The sequence below is a fragment of the Cucurbita maxima genome, unplaced genomic scaffold (assembly GCF_002738345.1).
Source record: "Cucurbita maxima cultivar Rimu unplaced genomic scaffold, Cmax_1.0 Cma_Scf00019, whole genome shotgun sequence".
Taxonomy (NCBI): domain Eukaryota; kingdom Viridiplantae; phylum Streptophyta; class Magnoliopsida; order Cucurbitales; family Cucurbitaceae; genus Cucurbita; species Cucurbita maxima.
Genome location: NW_019272035.1, coordinates 2,248,721 through 2,266,287, shown reverse-complemented (window position 1 = coordinate 2,266,287; position 17,567 = coordinate 2,248,721). Strand labels below are relative to the sequence as shown.

At 38.9% G+C, this 17,567-nt stretch overlaps 1 protein-coding gene across 1 annotated transcript; it reads left to right on the top strand.

Annotated features, from left to right (window-relative positions):
* The first annotated feature begins 484 nt into the window (after positions 1–484).
* On the top strand, positions 485–17,276 carry LOC111493935 (probable cyclic nucleotide-gated ion channel 5). The gene is made up of 8 exons (XM_023143865.1): positions 485–734; positions 1,782–1,853; positions 2,332–2,914; positions 5,140–5,352; positions 6,234–6,535; positions 6,998–7,109; positions 15,110–15,346; positions 16,410–17,276. The coding sequence occupies exons 2-8, from the start codon at positions 1,795–1,797 to the stop codon at positions 17,106–17,108; spliced, it is 2,205 nt and encodes a 734-aa protein (XP_022999633.1). The 5' UTR covers positions 485–734; positions 1,782–1,794; the 3' UTR covers positions 17,109–17,276.
* The last annotated feature ends 291 nt before the right edge of the window (positions 17,277–17,567 follow it).

Genomic DNA, 17,567 nt, shown 5'->3' with positions numbered 1-17,567 from the left:
TTTTTTTTTTTTTTTTTTTTTTTTTTTTTTTTTTTTTTTTTTTTTTTTTTTTTTTTTTTTTTAAGAGTAGCGGTTTTCATTCCAAAATTAATTATTTAAAATATATTTGTCAGTTGTTTCAAGATAAATGAAATTAAAAAAAAAAGTATTTTTTATATTTTAGCGTTTTTAAATATAAAATTGATTTTTTTTAACTTAGAATTTAATTATTAATAAAAATTTATAAATAAATTATTATTAAAGTTGGAAGAAAAGATAAAAAAAAAACCTTTATGGTTAATTTTGATTAAATTTAATTAATATCTCATTTAAAAAATAATATCGATATTTCAAAAAAATAGGGTTAATTTAAAAAAACATTTAAGATTAAAAATAAGAATATTATTTAAATTTTTATGAAAGGTTTAAAAATAGTATTGAAAGTTTTAAAAGTTTAATTAAATTAGCCTATTTATTTTAAAATATAATTTAACAGTCAGCCGTGAGGGGTAATATAGTAGTTATCTACTTGAAGATGTCAATGATCGTCGTCGGCTTCAAGACAGGCGCTTGCTGTTGTTTATCAGTCCTCCGTTTTCCTCCGCTTAACGCGTTCGAGCCTTCCCCGAAGATTTAGTTGTGTGTGTTCTTTTATCCATCTCAGAATCCATTTCTAATTCCGGGCTTCACTGCTTTGTTTTAATTTCCTCCCGTTCTCTGCGCGCCATGGACTGAGCTGACGATTTCTGGTTGTGGTGAGTCTCTTTCGTTGACTAGTTTAAGCATACGAACACTCGCAATGTAATCATATTTACCCGATTGATTGATTGTTTGTTGGTAGTATTAGAGTTGTATGATTTGGATGCTGGAGTTTGAAGGGGTGGGATTTTGTTTCTGCTTGCTCGACATACATGAGTTTGTGTAATTGACTGTTTCAATGGCCTCGGATGGTATTCAGAGGATTGGGCATGGCGTATGGGCTTTGAACAAATTGAAAGAAGGGAAGTAGTTTTGTTTTTTAGGGTTTAGTTTATGGAGAGTGGGGGGTGATTTTGTTACTTCTTATGTTGAGTATCATTTGTAATCTTGATATCACCTGATAATCCAGGAAGCCTGGTTTTTGGAAATGATTTCTCTCGAAGGGTTCGTTGAGAGTCCCATGATTAAGATCTTAGTTCTTTGGTTTTTATGTATGATCAAAGTTGTAAGAAGTGATGGGTATGGGACTGTTTCATCTCCTAGCCTGCAAATGTATGGATCTAATCTGTTGAAACTTGTGGGTTTTACTTTTCTAGAAAATTGAAGCCGTTTTGGAAGCAAACGGTTAGAATGTGGAGCGCTTAGGGAAAATTGCTGGTTAACATAAAAAAGATAGGGTAGTCACTGGTCAATTTATTATCCCAATTGGTGTTCATGCGTGGTAACTCCTATGGCATATGTTATTACTTTCCTATCGTTCTTCATTGTAACGGCCCAAGCCTACCGCGAGCAGATATTGTTCTCTTTGGGCTTTCCCTTTCGGGTTTCCCCTCAAGGTTTTTGAAACGCGTTTTCTAGGGAGAGGTTTCCATACCCTTGATGCTTCGTTCTCCTCCCCAACCGATGTAGGATCTCACATTCACTCTAGCGCGTTGTTCATTCTTTGATAATATGTACTTCAACATATAAGTCTTTGGAAATTGTAGTTTCATATTGTTTTTGTTCAAAGTATGGGCATTGGACTTCTCCAGTAGCCAGTGACTGAACGTTTGTGGCTAATGTGAACGGTATCTATCGTAACATGTTTTTCTGCATGAATTCAGATGCTTACAGAAAATGTTTGATTGTGGTTACAAGTCACAACTGATGGGTGGTCAGCGAGAAAAGTTTGTGAGGTAAAGTGGTTCTTATTTTGTTCCATTTTATTATTTCCCCTATGCGGGTGAAGATGGCCAACAGTGTACTGCCTGCAGTCATGTGAAACTTTTGAACTGTTCAATACATGTACAAGTTTGGAGTTTAGCCGTTGTAGCTATATAACGCAAAAGTGTAAAGAAAATCTTTAAATATACATTGGAAGATCGTTGAAAAAAATCAATTTGATTTCAAATTCCAAAAAATTTGCGTATTTGTATGTACACATACATTTGTCATTCTGGAAAAATAATCTATAATTGATGAATCAAACGGAAATGGATTCCATGGAAGGCGTTGTTGAATCATCAGTGGAAGGAGGTGGACAAACTTGTTAAAAAAATTGTTTTTCCAATCGTCTTCCTTTTAATATAGTGATGATTGAGGATTTTTTATGGATGTTGCACAATATAAGACTTAAATCTGACATGCTTTTTCGTTTTGATTATTTATTTCAAGGTTGGATGACTTGGACTCCAGATTGTCATCGCCTTCTGATAGTGGAATGAGAAGATGTGGTTTTAATATAGATGGATTTAACCGTACAGTCAATGGAAATGATAAATCATCTGGATCCTTTAAGAGAGGAATGAGGAAAGGATCTGAAGGACTTAAATCAATTGGCCGATCACTCAAGTTTGGGGTGTCTCGAGCTGTATTTCCAGAGGATCTTAAAGAGTCAAAGATGAAGATCTTCGACCCTCAAGACAAACTGCTCTTATTTTTCAATAAACTTTTTGTCATATCCTGTTTTTTGGCAATATCTGTGGACCCACTGTTCTTTTATGTTCCTGTTATTAATGGAAACTCAAACTGTCTTGGCATTGATAGAAAGCTGGCAATTACAGTGACAACATTGCGGACAATTATTGATGTTTTCTATCTTGTCCACATGGCTCTCCAATTCCGGACAGCTTATATTGCTCCATCATCTCGGGTGTTTGGGAGAGGTGAACTTGTGATTGATCCTACACAAATTGCAAAGCGATACTTGCGGCGGTATTTCATCATTGATTTGGTGTCTGTGCTGCCCCTTCCACAGGTATGGACACAATTAGCTATTATGCTCTATATGCATTTTTTCTCCGTTTCTGAGATTTTCTTCTTTATGTAAACAATTTAAACTTACCACCTTGTTTTTTTAGGTAAGAAACGAAACTTTCTTTAAAAAAGTGAAAGAATACAAGGGCAAGCAAAAAACAAGCCCTCCTCTCTTAGATTTCTCAACATCCCTAAACTCCAATCAAATACCCTAACGAAATAGCAAAGAAGCATGCTTGCTACAACACCCTACCCTTCCCTCCAAAAGTGGAGTGCACAATCACCACCTCCAACAAAAAAATGCTCATCCCTATTCTGAGCCCCACACCACCGATCCTAAAGGTAGTTCATGAGTTTAAACTCACACAACAAATGACCCAGTCCTCCACATGCCTCTTGAGAATGCTCTATTGCGGAAGTAAGATGTATGGGGAATGCCTTAGACACTATCCAAGGAATTGAATCTATCTAGTAACCTATCAAGAAAAATCTTATGGGACCCTTGTTTGATCGCTCATGTATATCCCTTAGGAAATGAACCACATATACCAAAAATCTAAAAATCTGAAAATATCAAATGTGCCTCTAACCCTTAGGAGTTAAGGGAAAAAGTTCCAAAAGCAATGGAAACAGAAGCCAGCGAACTCTGTTTCTAGCTTTCTTCTTACAAAAATGTTTACATAGAATGCACCAGTTCGGGTATATAGCCCAGAGCCAAAAATCTCTTGTGAATTATGTAAACAGTGCGAATACTTTCAAGGACAAGAGATCATAATAATATTTTTCATTTTTTCTAGTGTCTTTCATTTCCAAAACTTATAGGAGGTAGGAGAGAGAAGTTGATAGTCAAATGTAAAGGAATCTTGTAACAATGTCATAGAGAAAGCCCTGCCCTTTTCAAAATTTCATGTCAATTTATCCAGCGGAGGGCATTTTGCTGTTTATAAGTTTGGAAAAGTGATTCCAATCTTCAGGTCATTGACTCTTAGAGGCCTTCTTAGCTCTATGCCTATCTTCCTCTTCGTTTATCCCACATCTCACAAGTATAATTGTTTTGCTAAGTAGAGAGAGCATAGATCCTAGGGTAGCGACATTTGAGAATTAAGATGTCTCTGCTAATCTATTACTTATTCCAAAAGAAGGTGCTAATGCCATCCTTAGTAATAGGAGAGGTATTATTATGAACATGCCTTTAAGCTTCAGGATGCAAAACCGAAGGCTTCTCAAGCTAAAGAATCTGCATATTGAGGGAAACTTTTAGAAGCACTAGTTGGGTATTTGGCTCACATCACATCTTTCCATAACAAATCATAATCTTCATCGAACCCCGAAATCCACTAGGAAAGAAGAGCCATGCTTTTGTCCTTGGTTCTAGCTAGACCAAAGCTGTCGTTCCAAGTTGGGGAAGCAACTATCTTTCAGTAGATAAGTGTAATCCCCTTTCTTCATATGTGTCCTCCTAAAGAAAGTCCAACAGCGTTCTATCAATTTTTGTACAGATTTTCCTGGGGTCAGAAAACATTGAGAGATAATAGGTTAGTAGGCTTAGAAGGATTGCTGGAACGAGGGTGAGCTGGCCACCTTTAGAGCAGAATGTGTCCCATTTGCTAAGCCTCACTGATTTTTATTTTATTATTATTTTTCATGATTGGATCTTGGGAAGGCCCAATTATGTAATGGGGAAGGATTGCATTAGGCAACCCCATAAGGAGGCAGTCTTTATTTCTTTTGTATTTAGGTTTACGCTAGCCATAGTTGATTTAGTTATATTGATCTTGAGCTCAAAGATAGCAGAAAGGCTCTAATGATCAGAAGCAAATTGACCACTTTGCGTTGATTATCCACATGGAAGAGGAGGGTATTTAGGTTTATGCCAACCTCACGGTTTTGATTATCTATTTATTAGTCGTTTAATAGGCATTGCTGTAAATATTGTTTGGAGAAATTCTTATTTTGAAACATATCTTTTTAATTGATAAATTATGATTTCATTGAGGGAAAAAAAAAAAAAAATGAAAGAATACCACGGGGTCAAACAAGGGCTAACAAATAAAGGGCCCAACAAAAATAGTAGCCTGAAAGAAGCCTAATGGGATCTAATCTGCCATTTATTGAGAATTCACAAGCTTATATTCACAGTCCAATTTTCACACTTCCCTATTCTCATGAGTTTTGTTAGTAAGATAGTGAATATTGAGACTTGATCTGCCATTTATTTATATGCAGATTGTGGTTTGGAGATTTCTTCAGAGGTCAAAAGGTTCCGATGTATATGTGACAAAACAAGCCCTTCTTTTAATTGTATTCCTACAGTATATCCCAAGATTTCTTAGAGCGGTACCATTGACTTCAGAATTGAAAAGGACAACAGGTGTATTTGCTGAAACTGCTTGGGCAGGTGCTGCATATTATTTGCTATTATATATGCTTGCAAGTCATGTAAGTCCCTCCTTTTCCCTCTGCAGTTGGTGCACAGTTTGTTAAGAATTTTGCATTTAATTTTATTTATAAATAACTGTTCCAGGTTATATTGATTATTTATTTATTTATTATTTTTTCTTTTATGGAGTTTGTTAATGATTGGTAGCTGGACATAAGCAGCTCAATTTTGACTTTCCTGTTAAGAATCAATAATGTAAGAGAATTTTAGTTTCGTACTATCTGTGCTTTGCTCGTAAGGTGGAATTTGACCTGAAGGTTTTAAGTTCATCAAATTAAGTCTTAAACTTGGTTAGTCATTAAATTGATAAACCCCTCTTTGTTGATTTTTTCCCCATTTTTTAAGATTTGTGGCTACGTTTGAAAACCCTTGTCTGGATGACACTATAAACGTGAGCACTTGCTTTTGTACATGTTGGATTTGTTTTGGATGGATATGGACATTTTGGTGTTGGGCTGGATAACTTTTTGGCTTATTGGTTTTATTGCTTTGATTAATTGATTGGAACTCCTTTTTGTGGGACTAGTTTTTGTGTGTGTGTGTGTGTGCCCTTGTGTACTTATTCACCGTTTTCTATGAAAGCTCGGTTTCTCTTTAAAAAAAAAAAAAGGAAAAAAAAAAGAAACCTAACAGTTAACAATAATTGACTATGCTTGAATACTTCCATTGTTTTTATTAAAATTAAAATAATATTTATGGTATAATATTGAATTATTAAATTAAAATTGTTCTTAAAAGTTCAACGAAAATTTGAAAACAAAGAAATAGTTTTTTAAACCGTATGTGTTTATTTCCAAATTGGCTGAGATTTCAAGCAATAAGAACATAAATCAGTTATCAACCAAATTGAGTTTGTTTTTACTTGACTTAAACATTGCAGATAGTTGGAGCATTATGGTACTTATTAGCTGTGGAACGCAATGATACATGTTGGCAGAAGTATTGTAAGGCCCCGATTTGCAGGAAAGATTTCTTATATTGTGGTAACCAAGGCATGGAAGGTTATGCAACTTGGAACCAGACAGGTGTGGATGGCATTAAGTCAAGTTGCAAACCTGCTGATGATAATGATCAGTTTGATTTTGGAATCTTTAAACAGGCTCTGTCCTCTGGTATTGCCGCATCTAAGAGTTTTATCGTTAAATATTGTTACTGTCTGTGGTGGGGGCTACAAAACTTAAGGTATGTATTACCCTATGTAAATAAGCCAGTGGATTGTTGTGTCTGCCATGGATATTAAAAGGCTGTCGTTCACACAGAAATCTTTCCCAGGGAGATTTGTACTTTAAATGCATTACCTCGTGCATCATCCTTGGTCATATCTATGCATTATGCACCCACGTTCACGTAGAAAAAAATTTGTGCATCATGTACCGAGGTTTGTGAGACGTTCTGTTTTCAAATCTATTGTAGTGTCAATCTGCAAGAAAATGAACATCAAAGTTGATACGATTGGTAACTATACCTTTGGTTATCTTTTTTCACCTTATTGATTGGACCAAGGTTGAAAATTCTCGTACATGATCTTTTACCCAATAAATTGCATGAAAATAATGATTATACTTGAAAGTGCAGAAGCATATGTGCCCAAGTTTTTGAATGTAGTGCTTTTATTTATTTTATTTTTATTTCAATTCTCGGCAGTACGCTTGGGCAGGGGCTTCAAACAAGCACGTACCCGGGTGAAGTGATCTTTTCTATTGCATTAGCTGTACTTGGTCTCATCCTCTTTGCTCTTCTTATTGGCAACATGCAGGTAACACCATAGTTTTTTGGGTCATGTTTTACTTGATTGGAGATTTTTCATATAGCTGGCTCCTTTTTGTGGGCTTTTCGTTTTTGTATGCCGTGTATTGTTACATTTTTTCTCAATGAAAGTCTAGTGTTCTTATTAAAAAAAAAAAACGCCCCTAATCCAGCAAAATCCCATGTTTTTCCTTCCATATTGTTAGTGAAAAGAGTGAGTGGTTGAATGGTGGATGAGAAGATTATATTATGAAGAGCAAGAAGACTATATTATAGAGAATACAAAAAGATATTTAGAAAATCTAAAAGTTTTGCATAAAATCTGGCTGGCTTGTTCGGCATAAAATCTGGCTTGGTCGGCATAAAAAACCCAGTAAAAAAATCAAAAACTAAATCAACTCCTAACTTCAAGAAATTTAATCAAATACTAACAAACAACAATCTAAACAAACAACACAAACAACGTGATCTTAGATGCTGTGAACTCGAGTTTTTTTTCTTAACACCCATCTTACTCCAATTATCTTTCTGTTTAGAGGTCGATCAACCAACTCCTAGGTTTTGTTTTTCTCGATCATCGAAAGCTCCTCCTCTTGACCTTGTGTTTGAGTCATAGTAAGGAAGATCTTGTGGAATGTTGAAGAACTTCTGCATGGTTGGAATACTCCGAGTCTTGCAAGCTAGGGTTTCTAAAAAGGGATGGGACGAAAGTTGGACTTGCTGCTGGTCGACATTCAGGGAAGAGTCTATCGGACTTATACCGAACACCGCAAGCATTACAAAGAGTTTTTGGTCCCATTGGTCCTGCTCTCCATTGTGGTGTCTTGGTTATCTCACAATGCATACATTTACTTACTGATTGTGAAGATGGCGGCGAGATTTGGTTCCCTGTCCCTTCGTCCAATGGAGCGAGCGAAAAGGACAATTTGATTTTCTTGTTTTTGGTATTCTGTATTCCCGACGCACCGCCGTGCTTCGACATTTTGATCAAAGGCTGGGACTCGGCGAAGTTCTTGGCATCGGACGGGGCCTTCGAGGCAAGCTGCAATTGTTGATTAGGAGTGGCTGTTTTGGTGACGGATGAGGCAGGGGAAATGAGCTTAATTGAGCTCTGATACCATGTTAGATGAACACGACTCTCCACAATGGTATGATATTGTTGTGAACTCAAGTTTTTTTCTTAACACTCATCTTACTCCAATTATGGTTAGAGGTCGATCAACCAACTCCTAGGTTTTGTTTTTCTCGATCACCGAAAGCTCCTCCTCTTGACCTTGTGTTTGAGTCATAGTAAGGAAGATCTTGTGGAATGTTGAAGAACTTCTGCATGGTTGGAATACTCCGAGTCTTGCAAGCTAGGATTTCTAAAAAGGGATGGGACGAAAGTTGGACTTGCTGCTGGTCGATATTCAGGGAAGAGTCTATCGGACTTATACCGAACACCGCAAGCATTACAAAGAGTTTTTGGTCCCATTGGTCCTGCTCTCCATTGTGGTGTCTTGGTTATCTCACAATGCATACATTTACTTACTGATTGTGAAGATGGCGGCGAGCTTTGGTTCCCCGTCCCTGCGTCCAATGGAGCGAGCGAAAAGGACAATTTGATTTTTTGGTCCCATTGGTCCTGCTCTCCATTGTGTTGTCTTGGTTATCTCACAATGCATACATTTACTTACTGATTGTGAAGATGGCGAGCTTTGGTTCCCCGTCCCTTCGTCCAAGGGAGCGAGCGAAAAGGACAATTTGATTTTCTTGTTTTTGGCATTCTGTATTCCCGACGCACCGCCGTGCTTCGACATTTTGATCAAAGGCTGGGACTCGGCGGAGTTCTCGGCATCGGACGGGGCCTTCGAGGCAAGCTGCAATTGTTGATTAGGAGTGGCTGTTTTGGTGACGGATGAGGCAGGGGAAATGAGCTGAATTGAGCTTTGATACCATGTTAGATGAACGCGACTCTCCACAATGGTGTGATATTGCTGTGAACTCAAGTTTTTTTCTTAACACTCATCTTACTCCAATTATCTTTCTGTTTAGAGGTCGATCAACCAACTCCTAGGTTTTGTTTTTCTCGATCACCGAAAGCTCCTCCTCTTGACCTTGTGTTCGAGTCATAGTAAGGAAGATCTTGTGGAATGTTGAAGAACTTCTGCATGGTTGGAATACTCCGAGTCTTGCAAGCTAGGGTTTCTAAAAAGGGATGGGACGAAAGTTGGCTGCATGGTTGGAATACTCCGAGTCTTGCAAGCTAGGGTTTCTAAAAAGGGATGGGACGAAAGTTGGACTTGCTGCTGGTCGATATTCAGGGAAGAGTCTATCGGACTTATACCGAACACCGCAAGCGTTACAAAGAGTTTTTGGTCCCATTGGTCCTGCTCTCCATTGTGGTGTCTTGGTTATCTCACAATGCATACATTTACTTACTGATTGTGAAGATGGCGAGCTTTGGTTCCCCGTCCTTGCGTCCAATGGAGTGAGCGAAAAGGACAATTTGATTCTTGTTTTTGGTATTCTGTATTCTCGGTGCACCGCCGTGCTTTGACATTTTGATCAAAGGCTGGGACTCGGCGAAGTTCTCGACATCGGACGGGGCCTTCGAGGCAAGCTGCAATTGTTGATTAGGAGTGGCTGTTTCGGTGACGGATGAGGCAGGGGAAATGAGCTTAATTGAGCTCTGATACCATGTTAGATGAACACGACTCTCCACAATGGTATGATATTGTTGTGAACTCAAGTTTTTTTCTTAACACTCATCTTACTCCAATTATGGTTAGAGGTCGATCAACCAACTCCTAGGTTTTGTTTTTCTCGATCACCGAAAGCTCCTCCTCTTGACCTTGTGTTGAGTCATAGTAAGGAAGATCTTGTGGAATGTTGAAGAACTTCTGCATGGTTGGAATACTCCGAGTCTTGCAAGCTAGGATTTCTAAAAAGGGATGGGACGAAAGTTGGACTTGCTGCTGGTCGATATTCAGGGAAGAGTCTATCGGACTTATACCGAACACCGCAAGCATTACAAAGAGTTTTTGGTCCCATTGGTCCTGCTCTCCATTGTGGTGTCTTGGTTATCTCACAATGCATACATTTACTTACTGATTGTGAAGATGGCGGCGAGATTTGGTTCCCTGTCCCTTCGTCCAATGGAGCGAGCGAAAAGGACAATTTGATTTTCTTGTTTTTGGTATTCTGTATTCCCGACGCACCGCCGTGCTTCGACATTTTGATCAAAGGCTGGGACTCGGCGAAGTTCTTGGCATCGGACGGGGCCTTCGAGGCAAGCTGCAATTGTTGATTAGGAGTGGCTGTTTCGGTGACAGATGAGGCAGGGGAAATGAGCTGAATCGAGCTCTGATACCATGTTAGATGAACACGACTCTCCACAATGGTATGATATTGTTGTGAACTCAAGTTTTTTTCTTAACACTCATCTTACTCCAATTATGGTTAGAGGTCGATCAACCAACTCCTAGGTTTTGTTTTTCTCGATCACCGAAAGCTCCTCCTCTTGACCTTGTGTTGAGTCATAGTAAGGAAGATCTTGTGGAATGTTGAAGAACTTCTGCATGGTTGGAATACTCCGAGTCTTGCAAGCTAGGATTTCTAAAAAGGGATGGGACGAAAGTTGGACTTGCTGCTGGTCGATATTCAGGGAAGAGTCTATCGGACTTATACCGAACACCGCAAGCATTACAAAGAGTTTTTGGTCCCATTGGTCCTGCTCTCCATTGTGGTGTCTTGGTTATCTCACAATGCATACATTTACTTACTGATTGTGAAGATGGCGGCGAGATTTGGTTCCCTGTCCCTTCGTCCAATGGAGCGAGCGAAAAGGACAATTTGATTTTCTTGTTTTTGGTATTCTGTATTCCCGACGCACCACCGTGCTTCGACATTTTGATCAAAGGCTGGGACTCGGCGAAGTTCTTGGCATCGGACGGGGCCTTCGAGGCAAGCTGCAATTGTTGATTAGGAGTGGCTGTTTCGGTGACAGATGAGGCAGGGGAAATGAGCTGAATCGAGCTCTGATACCATGTTAGATGAACACGACTCTCCACAATGGTATGATATTGTTGTGAACTCAAGTTTTTTTCTTAACACTCATCTATGAACACGACTCTCCACAATGGTATGATATTGTTGTGAACTCAAGTTTTTTTCTTAACACTCATCTTACTCCAATTATGGTTAGAGGTCGATCAACCAACTCCTAGGTTTTGTTTTTCTCGATCACTGAAAGCTCCTCCTCTTGACCTTGTGTTGAGTCATAGTAAGGAAGATCTTGTGGAATGTTGAAGAACTTCTGCATGGTTGGAATACTCCGAGTCTTGCAAGCTAGGATTTCTAAAAAGGGATGGGACGAAAGTTGGACTTGCTGCTGGTCGATATTCAGGGAAGAGTCTATCGGACTTATACCGAACACCGCAAGCATTACAAAGAGTTTTTGGTCCCATTGGTCCTGCTCTCCATTGTGGTGTCTTGGTTATCTCACAATGCATACATTTACTTACTGATTGTGAAGATGGCGGCGAGATTTGGTTCCCTGTCCCTTCGTCCAATGGAGCGAGCGAAAAGGACAATTTGATTTTCTTGTTTTTGGTATTCTGTATTCCCGACGCACCGCCGTGCTTCGACATTTTGATCAAAGGCTGGGACTCGGCGAAGTTCTTGGCATCGGACGGGGCCTTCGAGGCAAGCTGCAATTGTTGATTAGGAGTGGCTGTTTCGGTGACAGATGAGGCAGGGGAAATGAGCTGAATCGAGCTCTGATACCATGTTAGATGAACACGACTCTCCACAATGGTATGATATTGTTGTGAACTCAAGTTTTTTTCTTAACACTCATCTTACTCCAATTATGGTTAGAGGTCGATCAACCAACTCCTAGGTTTTGTTTTTCTCGATCACCGAAAGCTCCTCCTCTTGACCTTGTGTTGAGTCATAGTAAGGAAGATCTTGTGGAATGTTGAAGAACTTCTGCATGGTTGGAATACTCCGAGTCTTGCAAGCTAGGATTTCTAAAAAGGGATGGGACGAAAGTTGGACTTGCTGCTGGTCGATATTCAGGGAAGAGTCTATCGGACTTATACCGAACACCGCAAGCATTACAAAGAGTTTTTGGTCCCATTGGTCCTGCTCTCCATTGTGGTGTCTTGGTTATCTCACAATGCATACATTTACTTACTGATTGTGAAGATGGCGGCGAGATTTGGTTCCCTGTCCCTTCGTCCAATGGAGCGAGCGAAAAGGACAATTTGATTTTCTTGTTTTTGGTATTCTGTATTCCCGACGCACCGCCGTGCTTCGACATTTTGATCAAAGGCTGGGACTCGGCGAAGTTCTTGGCATCGGACGGGGCCTTCGAGGCAAGCTGCAATTGTTGATTAGGAGTGGCTGTTTCGGTGACAGATGAGGCAGGGGAAATGAGCTGAATCGAGCTCTGATACCATGTTAGATGAACACGACTCTCCACAATGGTATGATATTGTTGTGAACTCAAGTTTTTTTCTTAACACTCATCTTACTCCAATTATGGTTAGAGGTCGATCAACCAACTCCTAGGTTTTGTTTTTCTCGATCACCGAAAGCTCCTCCTCTTGACCTTGTGTTGAGTCATAGTAAGGAAGATCTTGTGGAATGTTGAAGAACTTCTGCATGGTTGGAATACTCCGAGTCTTGCAAGCTAGGATTTCTAAAAAGGGATGGGACGAAAGTTGGACTTGCTGCTGGTCGATATTCAGGGAAGAGTCTATCGGACTTATACCGAACACCGCAAGCATTACAAAGAGTTTTTGGTCCCATTGGTCCTGCTCTCCATTGTGGTGTCTTGGTTATCTCACAATGCATACATTTACTTACTGATTGTGAAGATGGCGGCGAGATTTGGTTCCCTGTCCCTTCGTCCAATGGAGCGAGCGAAAAGGACAATTTGATTTTCTTGTTTTTGGTATTCTGTATTCCCGACGCACCGCCGTGCTTCGACATTTTGATCAAAGGCTGGGACTCGGCGAAGTTCTTGGCATCGGACGGGGCCTTCGAGGCAAGCTGCAATTGTTGATTAGGAGTGGCTGTTTCGGTGACAGATGAGGCAGGGGAAATGAGCTGAATCGAGCTCTGATACCATGTTAGATGAACACGACTCTCCACAATGGTATGATATTGTCCACTTTGAACATCGCTCTCATGGCTTTGCTTTGGGCTTTCCAAAAGGCCTCAAACCAATGGAGAGAGTATTCTTTGATTATAAACCCATGATCATTCCCTAAATTAGCCGATGTGGGACTTTCATCATCCAACACCTCCCCTCGAACAAAGTACACTTTCATCATCTCATGGCTTTTCTTTAGGGTTCATTGTTTGACATTTGAAGATTTGCCAATCTATTGGCATGACTAAATTTTAGGGCATGACTCTGATACCAATTTCTTAGTGAAAAGGTTGAGTGATTGAATAGTTGGCTCTGATACCAATTTGTCAGTAAAAAGGATGAGTGATTGAATAGTTGGCTCTGATACCAATTTGTCAGTGAAAAGGATGAGTGATTGAATAGTTGGCTCTGATACCAATTTGTCGGTGAAAAGGATGAGTGATTGAATAGTTGGCTCTGAGTGATTGAATAGTTGGTTCTGATACCAATTTGTCAGTGAAAAAGGTGAGTGATTGAATAGTTGATGAGAAGATTATATTATGAAAAGCAAAAAGACTCTATATATATATCAAAAACTAAAACAAATCAAAACTAAATCAAATCACAAATTAAAACTAAATCAAATCACAAATCAAAACTAACTAAACAAATCAAAAAAACAAATCAAAACTAAATCAAATCAAAAACTAACTAAACACATCAAATAAAAAAAACTAGCTAAACAAAACAAAATCAAATCAAAAACTAACTAAACAAATCATAAACTAAATCAAATCAAAAAACTAACTAAACAAGTCAAAAACTAAATCAAATCAAAAAAACTAACTAAACAAATAAAAATTAAAACCAATCAAAAACTAAATCAAATAAAAAACTAACTAAACAAATCAAAAACTAAATCAAATAAAAAAAACTAACTAAACAAATCAAAACTAAAACAAATCAAAAACTAAATCAACTGAAAGGAGATTTAATCAAATACGGATATCAATCTAAACAAACACGTTGGGAGTCTTTGTAGAATGGCGTCCCTTCCCCTTCAACGATACCTTCCAGTCTCCTAAACTGGATTCCAATGAGAGTTTGTTCCAGTCCATAGTTATTTGACCCAACATGGACAACCACTGTACTCCAGGGATCATTTTCCCGCTGCCTACCCCTCGTACTAGCTTGGGTTCCCCGTGAGATCCCACATCCGGTTAAAGAGAGGAACTAAGCATTCCTTATAAGAGGTGGAAATCTCTCCCTAAAAAACGCGTTTTAAAAACCGTGAGTCTGACGACGATAAGTAACGAGCCAAAGCAGACAATACTGCTTCATACTATCAATTTGATGTTGTTTGCAAGGCACTGGTAATTTTGAGTTGGGATTTTTGAACATTTTGAATACCTGTCATCGTTACTGAAACCGCATTAAACTTTCCCTCCACGGCTACCACTTCAATCTATAATCTAAATAGTTGTAGATCCTTTCATTTTCGCAGTTCATTTAATTGGTCTTAGTGGCAAACTTTATTTTGTAAGCTAATGCAATTGTGGCTACTGTTTATATTTTCTGAACTAATGCAATTATGGCCTCTTTAGTATTTTGTGAACCGATGCAACTTGTGCTAACTTTTTTGGGTGGTTGGGTTGAAATGGCTGTAGGATTTTTTTTACAAGTTGGCTTGGTGTGTGAAGTTTGTGTCTTTTCTACTGACTGAGCTCCTTGTCTGTTTTCTTTTTCTTTTTTATTATCTCATTTTTAATTTAAGACCATTGCTGATCTTTTTTTGTTAACCTAGACATTTGAACTACAATATTATGTTCAAGAGTGGAAAAGAGAACCATGTTGACATTCCGAAACTGATGGTAATGTTATTATGACAGACTTATCTTCAATCTCTAACTATAAGACTTGAGGAAATGAGGGTGAAAAAGCGTGATTCGGAGCAGTGGATGCACCACCGCTTGCTGCCACAGGAGCTTCGGGAGAGAGTCAGGCGTTACGATCAGTACAAGTGGTTGGAGACCCGTGGGGTGGATGAACAGAGTTTGGTTCAAACTTTACCCAAGGATCTTAGGAGAGATATTAAGCGGCATCTTTGTCTGGCTTTAGTAAGAAGGGTAAGGTTATTGCTTTTGACTCTTTTTCTTTGTTTGGTTGGTTTGTTCATATTATTATTATTTAGGTAGGAGTAAATTCTTTCATTATGTACAAATATTTAGCACAACCTCGGAGGGTGGAACTAAATTTCTTTAGAAAAATTTCATGTGTATTGTGATAGGAATCACGGATCTCCACAATGGTATGATATTATCCACTTTGAGCACAAACTATCATGGTTTTGCTTTGGACTTCCTCAAAAGGCCTCACACTAATAGAGATGTATTCCTTACTTATAAACCTATGATCATTCCCTAAATTATTCAATGTGGGACTCCTTCCCAACAATCCTCAACAATCCTCCCCTCGAACGAAGTACACCATACAGCCTCCCCTAAGGTCTATGTAGCCCTTGAACAACCTCCCCTTAATCGAGGCTCAACTCCTTTCTCTGGAGTCTTCAAACAAAGTACACCTTTTGTTCGACACTTGAGTCACTTTTGACTACACCTTCGAGGCTAGCAATTTCTTTATTCGACACTTGAGGATTCTATTAACCTGACTAAATTTGGTTCTAATACCGTGTTAGGAATCACAGATCTCTACAATAGTATGATATTGTCGACTTTGAGCATAAGCTCTCATGGCGTTGTTTTGGACTTCTCTAAAAGACTTCATACCAATGGAGATGTATTTCTTACTTATAAACCCATGATCATTCCCTAAATTAGCCAACATGGAACTCTCTCCCAACCATAGTTGTAGGTCTATTCATGAAAATTTGCAAGTTTTAGCTTTAGTTATGGTAAGGCTGCTGCTTCGGCTATTTTTCTTTATTTCACTCGTCTTATTATTACTATTAAGTCGGTAGTAAACTTTTTACACTGAACATGTATATTCTAGCGATATCTACGACAATAGTGCAAATTCAAAGCGTGGTACTACATTTCTTTAAAAACTTCCATATGTATATAAGTTCATGATAACCGTTGAATTTGCAGGCTTCAGTTTGTAATTTTCATCCTAGGATTGTTTTGCCCTTTGTGCTCTGTTAATATTTTTATATTCCCTGATGATTTTTAGGTTCCTCTGTTTGAAAACATGGACGAAAGGCTGCTTGATGCTATTTGTGAGCGGCTGAAACCATGTTTGTTTACGGAGTACACTTACATAGTCCGTGAAGGTGATCCAGTTGATGAGATGCTTTTCATTATACGTGGTCGGCTCGAGAGTGTGACCACGGATGGCGGGCGGAGTGGTTTTTTCAACCGTACCTTTTTGAAAGAAGGTGATTTTTGTGGTGAGGAGCTTTTGACCTGGGCTCTAGACCCGAAATCTGGTTCGAATCTTCCAACTTCTACAAGGACAGTAAAGGCTATTACAGAGGTTGAGGCTTTCGCCCTTGTTGCTGAAGAGTTGAAATTCGTGGCCAGTCAGTTCAGGCGCCTTCACAGTAGACAGGTACAACATACCTTCCGATTTTACTCGCAGCAATGGAGGACCTGGGCAGCTTGCTTCATCCAAGCAGCGTGGCGTCGGTATTCCAAGAGAAAGTCTTTAGAACTTCGTCAAAAGGAAGAAGTTGCAGCAGAAGAATCTGAGGGAGCTCAAACTACTACGAGCGGTGGATCTTATAGTATTCGTGCAACGTTCTTAGCTTCCAAATTTGCTGCCAATGCTCTCCGTGGCGTTCAGCGATATCGAAACGCAAAAAGCGCTCAGGAATTAATAAAATTGCAGAAGCCTCCAGAGCCAGATTTTACCGCTGATGATGCGGATTGATTTGTTGTGTAATGTGACAAAAACTGAATGCATTATTATGTGCCTCCTGGCTTTTATTTTGAATTTGATTAGATGGGCTAAACTTGATGTATTGCATATGTGATTGTAGTTTGTAACTTGTAAAAAAGGTTACTGAAATCAATCCTCAATATGTATTTTGTGCTTATATTTCTCAGGCTTTCTACATACAGGTTGGAAGCTAATGGGCAGAGGGATTCTCTAATCAGATTTTGCGAATTTGATTAGAGAGACCATTCGATGTCTGTTCGGTGGCTAACTGACGCCAAATTTTACGAACATTTATATTTCATACAAACAGATGTAACTCTAGAGCCACATGCCCAAACTTGAACTCCAACTTTCGAAGTTAAGGCTAGGTGCTCTCCCTCATCCATATCAAGCCTATCTTCAATGTACATCTTTCTCAGTGTGTTAAACGATACAATGTCTTCCTTGGTT

Excerpts from the sequence above, each read along its gene's own strand:
- LOC111493935 (XM_023143865.1), top strand. The coding sequence starts at position 1,795 with ATGTTTGATTGTGGTTACAAGTCACAACTGATGGGTGGTCAGCGAGAA. Across the intron at positions 1,854-2,331 it reads CAGCGAGAAAAGTTTGTGAG|GTTGGATGACTTGGACTCCA; the intron begins GTAAAGTGGTTC and ends ATTTATTTCAAG. Across the intron at positions 2,915-5,139 it reads CTGTGCTGCCCCTTCCACAG|ATTGTGGTTTGGAGATTTCT; the intron begins GTATGGACACAA and ends ATTTATATGCAG.